Below are 13,186 nucleotides of genomic sequence, written 5' to 3' on the forward strand. Positions count from 1 at the left end.
TAATTATGTAATTATGGAGTACATGATTGACTCAAAAGCAGGATTATGTGACTGGGAGCAGGCTTCAACCACATTGTATTTTTTATTTAACTATTTATCTATTCGTCGTCTTCTCAACTTTTAAACTAACCATTAGCTCGTACTTTAAGTATAAAGTTAATAATTATTTAATATATACCCTTAAACTTATCTATATATAATAGAGTTATTAGCTTCCCTTATAGGGCTCTTTCTTCTACTATATTTTTTATATATTATATAGAAGTAAATAAATTTTTAATAATAAAGTAGTATATTTAAAGGAGGAAGATTTAATTTTTAAGTATCTAGACTTTTACTTTCCTTATATAGTATTTATTTAAAATATAGTAAATAAATTCTACTTAACTTTTTAAAAAGGTTTTAATCTTTTTATAGAATTTATATAGGAAGACTTTTTTTAAATAAATTTATTATTATAGTATTATTATTCTATTAGTTATATACTTAGAATAAAAACTATACTAGCTTACCTAATAAAGATAGATTTAAGTAGTTATATAATAAGTATATTAATAGAGAAAAGTTAGCTTATTAGGTCTTATATTATAAGATTCTTTTTTTTATAAGGGCTATTTTAAGAAACTATTTTAATCTTATTATATAACTACTTTATTAACTTTTTAATGCGGTATTATTAAGAGTAATACCTTCTAACTTTATCTATATAATATAAGGTTTAACTATATACTTATAAATATACTATATTCTCTTTCCATTATTATTAATACTATATTTCTTTAAATATTAGGTCTTAAGTGTTTACTACTATATAAAGGCGCTATGTATATTTTATATATATAGGGATTAAAAACGAAACCACGTGACTGGGAGCAAATGGCTATCTCGTGACATCTCCGAGCAGTAACCCAATGCAAATACTACCTAGGTAGTATTGTTCCGCTTGCAATCAACCCAAGAATCAATAATTCTTATACATAAAGAGTTAAATTTCCTCAGTTCTTATGTGGCTCAACTTGCATTTTTATCGAAATTAATAAATTCACTTCTACAAGTGGTTTGGCACAGGATGCACGCAAGGGACAGCACAACCTTTGGGGATCCTCATTCTAAAAGTGCTATCCTGAACAACAGAAAGTTTGAGAGCCTTTTTGTTTCTCGGTAACTGGAGGAACAACTCTGTGGATAAGAAAATTTGAGTCAATTCTTGCTGAAATATTCAAGGCAGATTTCGGGAATTGGTGTTTATCACTCCGTTGAAATTTCGGGCCACAGTTTACTTGGAAAAAATGCATGGACTAAAAATTGGTTGATCCAAAGTCGATTGGGACGAAAAAGCCTACGCTCTGGTTTTTATTTACATATGTAGGTATGGTCCCAGATCTTACTTCGTTGCTCTGTCCCGCGATTGATACAACATGATTTCCCTGGCACTAAATTTGTCTAGTTATTATTAAGACATGGGTGTCCATAAGGGAATTTTCAACCCTGCGTAAGTACTCAGCTCTGGTCACCTGCATACAGAAGAACGAGTCGATCCAGGGCCCGCAACGATAATGAGTTGTACTTTAGAAACTCGACTTCCAAGTTGCCTCATACTTGGCTTCTGCTTGCTAGAATGGGGCTTCGAGCTAAGCTCTTGTTCGTCCCCAAGCCAAGGGATGCCCTCGGATCTGCTGTTAGCCATGAATCCGAGCCCACAGTCTGCGTGCCACGAGCCTCGGAGAGGTCAGGAATAGAAGCCCTCGGCGGATTCGCATCTTCCTAGAGCATGTGATGGTTCAATAGTTATGGATCCCGTGGGCCCAGACTCGCAAAGAAGCGAGCCAGTACGAAAGCGGCCGACCACTTGGACGGAGTGAGACATGCCTAAGTCCAAGCACCAAAGACTCCAAGTTCGAAGCCCGTGCAAGCTGCCTCGGCATCCAGACGTCCCGGATTAGTCCAATTGACATTCAAGTTAGACTACAGCGTCAGCCCATCCGCGAAGCACCGAATGTGAGTACACTACGCGATAGCGGCGCTACCGACCCTCGGTCCTCGGCAGACAACAAAGAAATGTCTATGGATGGAGAGGAAAAGGGGCAGATCGCGCCTACCGTTCTTTGTTGTATATTAAGACGGCGCGACCCGTCTTGGTTCCCGTCTCCCGCTGTTTGACAGATCCACAATCCACCCGCTTTATACAATCGTTTACTGCATCTGACAGGGGTTTAGCCCATTCATTCACTTTACAATCGTTTGTTCAAAACTCATTCATTCTGACAACTCATCCATTCGTTCTACTCTGAATCTTGCCCCCTGCCAGACAGCAGTCAAAAAAACACAAAAAAAAAAGTCCATTATCATACACCATGAGCTCTCTCAGCCCCAACACTAACAAGTCATCGGCTCTGCCGAAGTCGGTACACCACCAGACGTTCCGCATCAACGCTGACAAGTCCAAGGCAACAGCGGCGGGATTCCCGATCTGTCTGGTAACTGGCGGCGCTGGCTATATCGGGTCGCACACGGTGCTGGAGCTGCTCACTGCTGGTTTTGCGGTGGTTGTCATTGACAATCTCTGCAACAGTCACCTTGAGTCACTCTGTCGCGTGCATCACATCGTGACAAAGGAGTACGAGAGGTGCGGAGAGACCTCTCGGGTCGTCCCCCCCATTCTTTTCCACAAGGTGGATATCCGGGACGCGCCAAGCGTCAATGCAGTCTTCTCATTCTGGCAAAATGCTAAAGCCGCTCTCGAACCAGAGCTGCTCCCCATCGATGTTGCAGCAATGGTGGCCAAGAAGGCGTACCCAATGCTGGAGTACAAGATCGACACTACAAGAAGAACGCAGACCACTCCCTTGACTAATCACCCCGAGACTCACGGAAAGATAGTCTCTGTCATTCATTTTGCTGCCTTGAAGGCGGTTGGAGAGTCTATCTCCAAGCCACTTGACTACTATGACAGCAACATTACGGGTCTCTTGGTGATCCTCCGCGCCATCGAGCGGAACAATATCAACACATTCATTTTCTCATCTAGCGCTGTCGTTTACGGAGCGGGCCACGAGGCCGGCATTACGGAGGACACCGTTCAAGTTGCAGGAAAAGGTACAGGCGGCGGTCTCCTGACCAACCCATACGGACGATCAAAGTGGATTTCCGAGGAGATCATCAATGACTTCTGTATCGCCCACCCCCACTTCCACGCCACCTCCCTGCGATACTTCAACCCGACTGGAGCTCACCCAAGTGGTCTCATCGGCGAAGACCCCAAGGGTACCCCCAACAACATCGTCCCAGTCATCATGCAGGCATACGCACGGCGTCGCAGCAGGGTGCACGTGTTCGGTTCCAACTATGACACGGCGGATGGAACGGGCGTCAGGGACTACATCCACGTGTCTGATCTCGCCAAGGGACATCTTGCAGCTCTGCGAAAGGCTGTCTCCGATATCATGGAAAACCCTGTCGACAAGTCGCCAAGCCAATCCCCAACTTCACCGACGTTTCCCAACCAAGTACCTGGAGCCAACTACCACGCTTACAACCTGGGCACCGGCAGGGGCTACTCCGTGCTTGAGATTATCAAAGCCTTCTCAACAGCAGCCGGTACTTCTGTCCCCTTCACCGTCGATGCCGCTCGACCTGGCGACCTGGGCACCGTGACCGCATCGCCCGACAAGGCTTCGACGGAACTTGACTGGAAGGCCGAGTTCGACCTTCAAGACATGTGCGAGGATGTCTTCAATTGGGCCCAAGCAAACCCAGGCGGCTACGAGGTCCTCCGGCGGATGTCCACTCTCTCCGGACTTTCCCATGGCAGCGCCGACAACCTGCGCCGGGCGAGCGTGGCATCGAGCTTGTTTGACAGCGAGGAGGACTACAACAACTTCGTCATGAACACCGCTTACCAGCTCTCTAACAAGAGCGCTGGCAACTCCCGCCCGGGCTCTGTCCGCCTCTCGATCAGCGGTGCCTCGATGGGTGCTGCTCTGACCAAGTTCCGAAACTTGTCCGTGTCATCTGGTGGCAGTGAGGAGGACAAGAGCTCTGGCTCTAGCCCTACCGTTCCTAGCTTCTCATTTTCCTGGGGAGGAAGCTCGAAGCGCCCGCTTTCTCAGGTCGGGCCAATGACGCCTATGACGCCCACGAGCTTGCAGCCCATGATGGAGGAAGAGGAGCCCCCAAGCTCGAAACCTGTTGCGGTCTAAGAGGTGGTGGCCTATACTGTGTACTAGATTGTCCTGTGATGTAATGTCTGATTTAAAAGGTGTTGGAAGCTGGCGCATTGTCGAATTCTTCATTATGCTTATTACTTCTCGCTGTTATCTTTGGCTTCTTGCCAGTATTTGCTCGACTATGGCCATTGATAATAGTTTGGAGGAAAGTCGGTCGCTATTATTAGTTTGATAAAAGTAAAATAAAATGATATATTGCCAAAAATGACGTCCTTGGGTCTACATGTAACATTTTGCAGCAATCTTTGACTTCCTTTTCTGGCATTGGGTCCATTCTCAATTCCCGTAAATGTAAGCCAGTGTGCAACACCTTCATAAAGTACTTGACTCTTAAATTCCCTGCGCTTTTCTTCATAAGAAGTCACAATAACAAAAACAGTAGAAAACTAAATCAGGAGCACGTAGCGAAGGCCCCGTGGCAACCACACAGATCACCTCAACTGTACCTAGGTACCTAGATAGCGAGATTTCTTACAAACGGCAACGTTACATTAGACTGTCGAAATGAGTAGCCTTATTATGAGAAGACAAGAATGAATATCTAAATGGTCTCGAAGTAATCCCTGCTAAATGGAATTTGAAAGTCCCACAAAGGCAGCCAAAAGGCTGGCCCTTGCCTATCAACAAACACAATGCCAAGGAACTTTCGAATAAAGAAAGACAAGAAGCACAGCTTGAATGAACAGGCTCTCATGATCAGAATATCTGAGAGAGATTATGTGGGATAAAGAACTGTCAACATGCTTATGCAGTGACTCTGATCCATGATTCAGATGATTCATACTAGTACATTGGGCCGTTGGATCACTTGATGTCCCCACAGTTACTTAACCACACAGATCAAGATGATATCAAAGAAGATATGGTGTGACGAAAACTGGAAATACGTGGCAATATTTGCATTTCCATCCGATTCCAAAGCTGAAACCCAACAAAAACTGTGTGTGGTCTGAAGGTTGCCACTGGTGCGTGTTAGTTACTGGACTACACATGACTTGAACACCAATTGTAATGTCCCATGATACATGTATGCTGACATCACCAATCTTTCTTTGTTCTCAGTTATTAGATATGTCAGGCTATAATTGGCCGTTGCCGATTCACTACAGGACGTTGGTACCACTGTGGTACAAATCAGTTGTTGCACCCAAGGACGCATGTTGACAGTGGTTTCCACAAAGAGCAATCACTGTCACTTGGGACATCTGACCGTTGTCAAGGTGTGAATATGTGTCATTCACTCTGGTCCGCTGATGCTAAACAAAGAGAATGATATCAATACCTCCTGGCCGTGTGTGAGTCAATCTCGATGCTGTGTATAACTACAGCCTCAAGTACAGGCTCCAGACTTCTTGGGCTTGTCTCTCACTCATCAGTGAAAGTCAAAAAGCAATCCAGCACTTGAGAACTCTATTAAACAGCTTTTTGAGATATCCAATTGGTTCAGTCTAGGAAAATGTCCACCTCAGCAAACGATCAGCTCAGAAAGCAAACATTCCGACCGGGCCAATGGCCTCGCAAGACTGTCGACATCGGAGCCAACGGTTTCACAGTATCTGCGAATCCATTGGGCCAAATCTACCAGATTAGCGCGCCCCTGGATGCTCGGAGCAAGTATGGGATCATGGTAGCAGCCCCGTGGGCTCAATTCAACCATCGTGAAAGGGAAAACCGCGAATATGTTCGGGAGTTTCGCAAGAACCCCGAGAAACTGCTTATTGAGCAGCGTAACGGACTTGGTCTAGCCTTTGGTGGGGTCCAGGGCCCAGTAGTGATGAGACACGTCGGGAACAGTATGGGCAGCCACGCGCAATTCGAGTACGACGGCGGTTCGTTATTTGTGCAGACAGTCTTGAAAGTCCACGATGATGGGAGTATAACCCATGCGAGCAAGGTCACAAACATGGACAACATCGAGCGACAAGTTCCGGTGGCGCTTGACTTGGAATTTGCTGTGTCTAGAGCTGGGTACGGGCAACTGACCGACCGGGGAGCTGTCGAAATGCCTGGTCCTAAGAACGAGCTACAGTTGCATCCCGGCGAAAAGGGATCTAAGGTGCTGGGTGTCAGGAACCCAAGTCTGGGGGGCTGGATTTTGGCTCACGCCATGTTCTACAATCAGACGACCGCACAGTATATCGACGTGGATGATTCGCTTTTTCCAGAGCCAGGAGTGCAGAACCAACCTCCAATCCGGTCTGCCCGAAGATCGACTCAAGTGATATCACTGCGTCCCAATGAAACTCTGAAGCTCATCGTTTCGTTCCATCCAGGCAACGGCTCTGAGGGACATTACCTCAACTCTTTCGCGGCAGTCGCTAACGCAGTCGACGTTGGTGATGATAAGCTTTTCTCCCATCGAGATGGCATATCCAACCCGAGCGACATCATGAATCGTCACTTGGCAGAACTCGAAGGCTGCAATTGGGACTCCACCGACACAACAGAGAGCGCAATTCTCTGGACTAACGTCAACTACATCCTCGGGTGCTGCTGCGTACCGGTATCAGGCCCTCAGGGCGATGGGACTTGTTGTATCGCTGACCACTTTGCTTTGAATCTCGGTTGGCCTCGAGATAATTACTGGCAGATGAGGCTCCTGATGAAGCTGGATGGACAAAGATTGGCAGAACTACTGCCGAACAACGATGAATTGGCAGGCCAATATGAAACGAAAATCCACCAAGCGCTGACAAACCATCTTACCTGGCTTTTCAAGATAGCCACTACGAGCATCGAGATCAAAGGAAAGGTGCGTCACTTTTGGCGACGCTCGTATCTGGTCAATGGCCTACCCAAAGATGCAGAAGTATATCAGCTAGATACGCAGTGTTATCCATTCCTGGAACTGTGCGAATACTTCGAACGCTATCAGAGCAGGCCTGGAACCACAGACGTTGTCAAGTCCATCCTGACGAGCAACCCTTTCAAGAACATCCTTCAGGACGTCTTGTCTCGACAAGACACCCCGAAAGGTCATGACAGCGAGACAGATCCTGACACGAAGACAAATCTTTTCGCTACAGAAGAGACCTCAGCCGATGATGATTCCGAGGAATATCCATTCCTTCTCTCAAGCAACATCTTGCTCTGGTACACACTTCGCAAGCTTGATTGCCTTCTCTCGCGTCCCGAATTCCCAGATTCAGAGGCCCCTGACCTGGTGCTCCTTCAGGCTCAACTGGAGCCAGTCACAGTGGTGATCAGAGAGAATATCCTGAAGCACTTTATCAGTCAAATAAATGGAAAAGCCGTGTTCGCGTATGGACTTGACCCTTCCAGAGGCCTGAACGATCCAGAGCGGCTTCGCTACTACCACGACAGCAACGACCTGCCGACATTGTACGCCCGAGACTGGGGCTTCCTGAAGAGCGACGGAGGCGACAGAGGTCAAGAGCAATATCTGAGGAAATTATGGGAGTGTACCATGTTGTGGGCCTTTACGCCAAATCCAGATCCCGAGTCAGTGAACAGGGCTTACGCGGGAACTGGGACTGAGCCGTTCCACGGTCTTGGAAGCGACCACACCCCTGGCCCGTGGACTCTTGGGTTCTTTCAGGAGTGGAAGTTTGCGCAGATGGTCAGGGATAGAGTGAGAGAAGACAAGGCGTGGAGGCAGATTCAGGGCTCGGCCCAGTTTGATGGAACGTTCTCCGAGGCCGTGGATATCGAGACGGGATTGTGCACCTCCAAGACCTGGTTCAGCTGGCCTGGTGCGATGATCGCGGAGAACCTTATCGGCACCGTCATCGGCCAGGTTCAGGGGTCGCCCTGAGATGTTGGTGAGCTGAGACCACTGGCGGATGTTTCGATTTTTGCTTCTAGTTCAAGTGGGACAGTTTCTTTTATTCGGTTTCGCAGTGGTGATTTAGAAATTTTTGGTATCAAGAAATCAGACCTTCGCTTCGTCGCTTCGAGGTCGACGCCGTGTGTGTGCGCAAGTGTTTCAAATTGTCGGTGACTCAAGACCAGCCTGGTTGACGATTGTGCACAGGTGCACAGGAACGGCGTCGCCGGAGACTTGAGCATTCAACGATTTCCCCAACTTCCGGCCACACAAGAGACATATAACCAGTCACTGCTTTGTCTGGATTGTACCATGAAGAACGTGAAGTAATGATTTTAATGTGTTTAGAAATATTCGGTCTTTTGCTGAGAATGCTCAAGTGCTATGTGACAACAATATTACCTAGGAATGCCAATATGATAGGCTTCTTGAGCATGACGGACACCAACCTGGGTACCTACTTAGGTAGACTCCGCGGTTTAGGCACCACAGCATAAGACGACCATACCTTGGCTGACACCCGCATCCCCGTTCGAATCTATTTCGTGCACAGCAGGCTTTTATTCCAGAGGTGCCCAGTGACACCCCACACCCCCCAGAAACACACTGGAAGTCGGTCTCTTTCACTTATGTTTGACTCGCTACAAACCATGTCATTTCCCCACCAACGGCGGCGGGGTTGTGTCGATCCCTAAGTCGACTGCCGACCTGACCTGGATGACGTGCCTAGGATGACACCAACTGCAGTAGGGCTTAAAGCTAGACAGGCCAGAACGTCAAGCTGCCAGGGACTTGTGCTTGTTGCTCGATATTGCAGTGTGGCTCCCCGGCTCGGGACCTCGGGAGCCTGCAAGCCCTCCAAACCTTTGTCGTGTAAGTGATTGGGCCGACGGGCTGGGTACACTTGAATTTTCAGCGATCTCGAAACACAAAACGAGCCGCGAGGCAAATGCTCAATCCGAATCCAATCATGGGCGGCTATGGGGGCAGGCGTTAATTCCGTAAGCCACAAATCACAAGCCAGAAGACCGCGCAGTCAGAGGAGCGTCTCGAGTATAGCCAACGAAGGGGACCCTGACCAGGGGGATCACTGTCGATCTCCCGGTCCCCTGACTATCTACAGTAGATATCATTTTGGTCCACAGCTGATATCCACCCTAAACTCTGATGTGGCTCCTGTTCACCTTTGAGTGTCGATGTTTCCTGACCCTACAGTATCATCGTCACGAACCTGCAGAATTGCGTGCCGCACTCCTCACGTCAAGTCGCACCATCGCCTAGCAGTCGGCTAGAGAGCACGGCCGACAAAGCAATATCGAGTGGAGATCACCCGGGGGCGCACTACTACCACCATACGGCAAAGCCAAGCCCGCGCCCAAGATGGAGGTGGGCAAAGCATTTAAGAACAGCTACGGCACGTTCTCTGGTTTCTTCTCGAGGAACAGGCCAGCAGCGGCAGCGTCGACAGAACCGGGCAGGTCCGCAAGCCCTTTAGCACAAGAGGACGCAGCGGCACAGCCCAACGACTCCGGTCCCCAAGATAGCTCGTCACAGGAGATTGGGCCCCCCAAGGAACCCCCTGCCGCCTGCACTCGCAAGTCGTTATCCAAAAAGGCCTGGATCATCATAATCATAATGTCTGCATCTGTCATCCTGGCCGTGGGCTTGCTTGCCGGCCTGTTGACGCGTGCAGGCCGTGCCCAGGCTGCCTCGGGCCCCAACATCGTGTTTATCATGACGGATGACCAGGACAAGCGGCTGGGTTCCTTGGACTATATGCCTGTGGTGCAGAGGGAGCTAGTCGGTAAGGGTGTGGAGTTCAGCAACCATTATACCACGCAAGCCCTCTGCTGCCCAAGCCGGTCGTCGTTGCTCCGAGGGCAGCAGGTGCACAACACGAACATCACAAACGTGGTTAAGCCGGGGTAAGTGGTATTCTTGGTGTAGTAGTATCTCTAGAAAATCTTACTAAGGAATTTGCAGTGGCGCATACAACAAATGGGTTCTCTCGGGCCAAGATGAGAACTATCTGCCGCACTGGCTGAAAGAGGCAGGGTACAGAACGGAGTGTAAGTCTGCAGGTATTTTGGTGTTCGCAGGCGGGGAAGCCAGTGACTAACCGACGATTTGATTGCAGATGTCGGTAAAATAATGAACGGTTATGGAATCTCTAATTACAATGTCACGTTAAAAGGGTGGGACCATGCTGACTGTGTTGTGAGTTCACCACTTCTGCATGCAGCAAATTGTGCATGAGGCTTTAGCCGTTGCTAACTAGTTGCCAGCTGGAACCCTACATTGATGAGTATGTTTTGACTGATTCGATATCGAACACCAGTGTTCCCTTTCGAGCATCTGTCCAGTAGCAGGGTAGGTTTCGAGTCGGTAGACAGAGTTGCTGACAAAGAATCAAATAGCTATAATGTGCCCGTGTTCTCTAAGAACGGCGAACGCCCAACATATTACCCCGGCTGGCACCAGACTGATATCACGCGAATCAAGGCGTAAGTATTAAATTCCTCGAGAGGAAGCCTATCCGTGATCGATCCTGACAGGCACCAGGCTCGATCGCTTGGACTATCTTACCAACCATTCTCAGCCTTTTTTCCTTGGGATTACACCTTTCACGCCCCACATTGCCTTCCAGCAAAAAGGACCTTCGCACAGGTCTGAGTTGTCCTCGAACTTCTCCAACGCCTGTTCACGGACTGACATCAGGTTTGCAGGCCGATTCCACAGAAGCGACATTTTAACCAGTTCGCAGATGTTACAGCGCCTCACCCTCCCAACTTCAACCCGGCGGATGAGCATCAAGATGGGAAGTCCGGATGGGTAAGATGGCTATCGCCCATGAACGAGTCAGCAATCAACTTCGCGGACTTTGTGTACAGGTCGCGGCTCCAAGCCCTGCAGGGCGTGGATGAGATTGTTGAGGACGTCATCACGATGCTCGAGGAGAAGGGAGTCCTCAACAACACCTACAGTAGGTCTTTTAAGCCATGAAATTCCCAGACAGCCAAATGTTCACCCCTAACGCGGCTGCAGTCATCTACACATCAGACAATGGCTACCACCTCGGCCAGCACCGCGTGCCCGGCGGCAAGTCCCTCTTCTACAACGAGGACGTCAACATCCCCTTCGTAGTGCGCGGGCCCGGCGTCCCAGAGGGCGTGACATCAACAACCCCAGGGTTGCACCTCGACCTCGCGCCGACCTTCCTCGAGATCGCGGGCCTCGACAGGTCCAGGTGGCCCTCGTTCTTCGACGGCCGCTCCCTCCTGGGGCAGTGGCACGCGCCCAACTCGTACAACGACGCCGGCAGGGGCAACAGCAACGGCAAGGAGAGCATCAACGTGGAGTACTGGGGCCTGGTGGGGGTCGAGGCGCCCAGCGCGGCGTCGCTGGGCGCGCCCTTCTACAACAACACGTACAAGACGATCCGCACCGTCGGCGAGGAGCAGAGCTGGGCGTACGCGGTGTGGTGCAGCGGCGAGACGGAGCTGTACAACGTCACGGCGGACCCGTACGAGCTGACCAACCTCGCGCGCGGCGCCGGCTCCTCGGCGCCGTCCGGGCCCGAGTCCGAGGCCGCGAGGCAGGTCGCTAACCGGCTGAACGCGCTGCTCATGGTGACCAAGTCGTGCGAGGGGGACCGGTGCAGGGACCCCTGGGCGCAGCTGGACCCGGGCGACGGCACGGCGCTCGTGTCGCTCGCGCAGGCGATGGACGCGCGCTATGATGGCTTCTTCCGGGACTTTGAGAGGGTGCGGTTCGAGACGTGCAGGGACATCCAGCTCACCGACAACGAGGCGCCGTACTACCCGAAGCTGGGCACGCTGCCCGGTGGTGGTCTGGGCAGGGCGCACCGTGGGCCGACGGATGTTATTGCGCCCAACCCGGGCGTCAGGGTCATACAGACTGCTGAGTATTACGGCACTGCTGATCAGAGGAATGCGACGGCGGCGGATATCGAGGCCGTTTCGAGGCTGCTGACCGAGGAGGAACTTTCAGCCACGTAGTAAAAGGGGTTGGGTTGGTTGACGGGTGATAAGTGAATGCATGCCTCATTAATGGAGGATCCCTCGTACTTTTACCACTGTTCTATATTTCAACCCATTATTGATATCAATGATGCCACTAGCGTCCGTTGATGTTTCTTCTCCTGAGATATAGATAGGGGCACAGAATTGGTACCTCGGCCGGGCAAGGCGACCTGCTAAGAACAGCGAACCCATGCAAGTGCTGTCGGGGAAATGCCCGAGGACCAGTGGTCAGTGAAAAAAACAACAACAAAATGCAGCTAGTTGTGGCATAAGCGTCTGGGTATCGTATTAAGGGGCGGGGTGGGAAAATGTTTTCCAAATAGTTCACAGGGGCAACACGACCTGCCTGTTTTACCTGTTTTACTTGCATGTTGCATGGCCAAAAAACAGACCAAAAAAACAGGCCGGCGATTGGGAGTAGATTGGCCAGTCCTGCATCCGCCACGATGCAGCCTTGTGCAGGAGGATCTCACCCATGCGGCAGACAGGTGAAGCATTGACGGAAACGAGTGATTATCACGCAGTAACACGCACCCGTGCTGTCACAGCGCAGGGCCATCCCGCGTCCCGGCCGCTTCGTGGGGTGCTGATCTAGCGCAGCAGGCGGGATCTAGAACCAGCATGCCAGGCATGCTTGCTTTGTCCGTCTTTTCCCCCGTAGCGAGACGGTCCGCAACAGGTGACGCGCGGGTGATAGCGCATAGACAGCGGGACAGCGCACACACACCGACGCCGCTTTCTCGCGGGCTGCAGAAACGAGCCGCAACCATGGGTCCACACGCGCAGTACGGAGCACGAGGGGCTTGCAAGGGCCAAGGCAAAAGAAAGAACAGGTCGGTGCGTGCCCGAGGCGGTGCGGACAGCCAGACAGCGCACAGCGGCACCACCCATTGGCCTGGGTCGGGCAGGAAGACACAGCGTTACATGGCGTGGGCGAGACCAAGACACTAGGAATCCATACGCTGTGACGCCATCCCGGGAATCCGGCATGGGCCAGCGTGGACTGCCGTAGGCTTGCAAGCTTGATTGTCTCGGCGGCCCTGCTTGTCGGCTGCTTGTCGGGGTTTGACCCTCCTTCTTTGCCCGTCGTCTCTCCTCTCTTTCTTTCCCATGCTTCTTTTTTTTTTTTT

The 13,186-nt window shown here is 50.4% G+C and overlaps 3 protein-coding genes across 3 annotated transcripts; all 3 read left to right on the top strand.

Moving 5' to 3' along the window:
* Positions 1-2,354: 2,354 nt before the first annotated feature.
* On the top strand, positions 2,355-4,199 carry KVR01_010394 (uncharacterized protein; the record flags this gene model as incomplete). The annotated part of the gene is made up of 1 exon (XM_044790254.1): positions 2,355-4,199. One exon carries the CDS (start codon positions 2,355-2,357, stop codon positions 4,197-4,199), a length of 1,845 nt encoding a protein of 614 aa, XP_044640553.1.
* Positions 4,200-5,682: 1,483 nt separating this feature from the next.
* KVR01_010511 (uncharacterized protein) lies at positions 5,683-8,001 on the top strand (the record flags this gene model as incomplete). The annotated part of the gene is made up of 2 exons (XM_044790646.1): positions 5,683-6,180; positions 6,817-8,001. 2 exons carry the CDS (start codon positions 5,683-5,685, stop codon positions 7,999-8,001), a joined length of 1,683 nt encoding a protein of 560 aa, XP_044640670.1.
* Positions 8,002-9,747: 1,746 nt separating this feature from the next.
* Positions 9,748-12,032, top strand: KVR01_010495 (uncharacterized protein; the record flags this gene model as incomplete). The annotated part of the gene is made up of 8 exons (XM_044788221.1): positions 9,748-9,938; positions 9,997-10,082; positions 10,151-10,230; positions 10,299-10,318; positions 10,431-10,517; positions 10,576-10,680; positions 10,740-10,996; positions 11,059-12,032. 8 exons carry the CDS (start codon positions 9,748-9,750, stop codon positions 12,030-12,032), a joined length of 1,800 nt encoding a protein of 599 aa, XP_044640654.1.
* Between the last annotated feature and the right edge of the window lie 1,154 nt (positions 12,033-13,186).

Source organism: Diaporthe batatas (assembly GCF_019321695.1).
Source record: "Diaporthe batatas strain CRI 302-4 chromosome Unknown Contig00013, whole genome shotgun sequence".
NCBI classification, from domain to species: Eukaryota; Fungi; Ascomycota; class Sordariomycetes; order Diaporthales; family Diaporthaceae; genus Diaporthe; species Diaporthe batatas.